We start from the raw sequence: 1,755 nt of genomic DNA, 5'->3' as shown, positions 1-1,755 counted from the left end.
TCAGGCCAACAATCGTATAAAGAAACACAATTGCATCAGTTCTACATCCGACGGAACGAACTCTCTGCCATAAGAGAAGTTCTGGTATGGGGGAATAGAGCGGTGATTCCTCCCAAACTTCGCGAATCAATTCTACAAGCCCTGCATGCCCCACATCCCGGCATTGTAAAGATGAAGTCAATAGCGCGAAGCTACGTATGGTGACCAAACATGGATGACGACATCGAAGTCGTGTTTAAAAAATGCGGGGTTTGTCAGCAAAACCGTAACGAAGAACCAAAAACCGAAACTCACCACTGGGAGCCAGCAAGAGGACCTTAGTCGCGCCTACACATTCCGGTCCATTCCAAGGGAGAACATATTTTTAAGTCGTCGACTCATTCTCTAAATGGCTAGAGGTCGCAGTAGTTCCTTCAACAGCGGCGGGACCGGCTGTCAAGTTTCTCAGGCAACTATCAGCCACCCATGGTTTACCCGACGAGATTGTATCAGACAACGGTACAGCGTTAACATCCGCCGAATTAGAAGAATTTACGGACAATAATCTCATCAGAGACATTCGCTCAGCCCCATTCCATCCGGCTACTAACGGTCACGAATGGAATGGCTGACCAGAAAACAAACATTGACTTGAATCTGGCCAGATATTTATTTAATCAGCAGACCACACCACATTCTACTACTAATCGCACTCCGTCTGAATTGCTAATGAACCCGCACCTTAAGACTTACTTTGACAAACTGCAACCTCAAGAGGTACGATTTGGTAAGGTTAACAGTTCCACGAATTCCAAACATTTCATTCCAGGCGATTCGGTTTGGGTACGAAACTACGCTACGGGACCGAAGTGGATCAACGGTCAAATCGGAGTCCAAACTGGACCAATGTCGTATACCATGCGATTGGAAGATAATCGCGTAATCAGAAGGCATCAGGATCAATTTCGTAGTCGTTTGCCACAATCTAACCAGCCCACTGAAGATGAAGATAACCCCGAGCCGACCGATCCAGAGGAGCCACCTTTAACAGACTCCCAGACGAAGAAAGACAGTTGTGAACAGAAGCTCTACGAGGATTGTGAAGATCTTCAATCGGAATCACCACCAGTTCGTAGGTCACATCGACACAGGAAGCCTACGGAATTTTATAGTTCCTGAACTGGGTGTTAAGGGGTGTTATGTATTTGCCGCGGCCAAAGTTGGCAGCTCAGATCTTGGCATAAGGCCGTACTCATAAATGCGTACATACTCCTGTTGGCGTTAAGCCTCAAGCTTTCCAGCAGTTTCCAATACACACTCATGTAGAACACATCTATCTTTGTAATACTCGTGGTTAAACACACCACACGATCAACACAGGCTCCCAAATATATAAAAATGGCGACGAGGATGGAATTCACAGTCGTGTGTTGATAGAGAATTATAGTTACAGCAGTTGCGCAAGTCTAAGAAAATTGCGTAGCAATCGCTGGCACCACGTGGTCGCGAACCAACGGTATATTCCGCAGATACGGTACTTGGACCACAGCACGTGCCATACAACCGACCTTTCTGCTACCGGCGGCCTGTGCGCTGCGAGTAAATGGATGAATCTGGTGATCAAGAAGCTAAAAGCTCCGCCGAACAACTTCTTCTTAGTGAAGACAAGAAGGAAGCCCGTATTCAAGAACCAATCAACACGCTACATCACGCAATGGCAAGTGTTGGAAGCTTGGAACCATTCGACGTGGAGCAACCACAAAAATGGACAACGTA

General features: G+C 46.7%; 1 protein-coding gene across 1 annotated transcript; it reads left to right on the top strand.

Moving 5' to 3' along the window:
- The first annotated feature begins 603 nt into the window (after positions 1-603).
- LOC138912731 (uncharacterized) lies at positions 604-1,158 on the top strand. Its single transcript, XM_070213991.1, has one exon. The coding sequence runs from the start codon at positions 604-606 to the stop codon at positions 1,156-1,158; it is 555 nt and encodes a 184-aa protein (XP_070070092.1).
- Positions 1,159-1,755: the final 597 nt, after the last annotated feature.

Source organism: Drosophila takahashii, chromosome 2R, assembly GCF_030179915.1.
Source record: "Drosophila takahashii strain IR98-3 E-12201 chromosome 2R, DtakHiC1v2, whole genome shotgun sequence".
In the NCBI taxonomy this organism is placed as follows: domain Eukaryota; kingdom Metazoa; phylum Arthropoda; class Insecta; order Diptera; family Drosophilidae; genus Drosophila; species Drosophila takahashii.
The sequence above is the reverse complement of the archived record's forward strand: the minus strand, read 5'-3'. Positions and strand labels throughout refer to the sequence as shown.

Bases quoted from the DNA above. Each gene is read 5' to 3' on its own strand.
- LOC138912731 (XM_070213991.1), top strand. From the start codon at position 604: ATGGCTGACCAGAAAACAAACATTGACTTGAATCTGGCCAGATATTTA.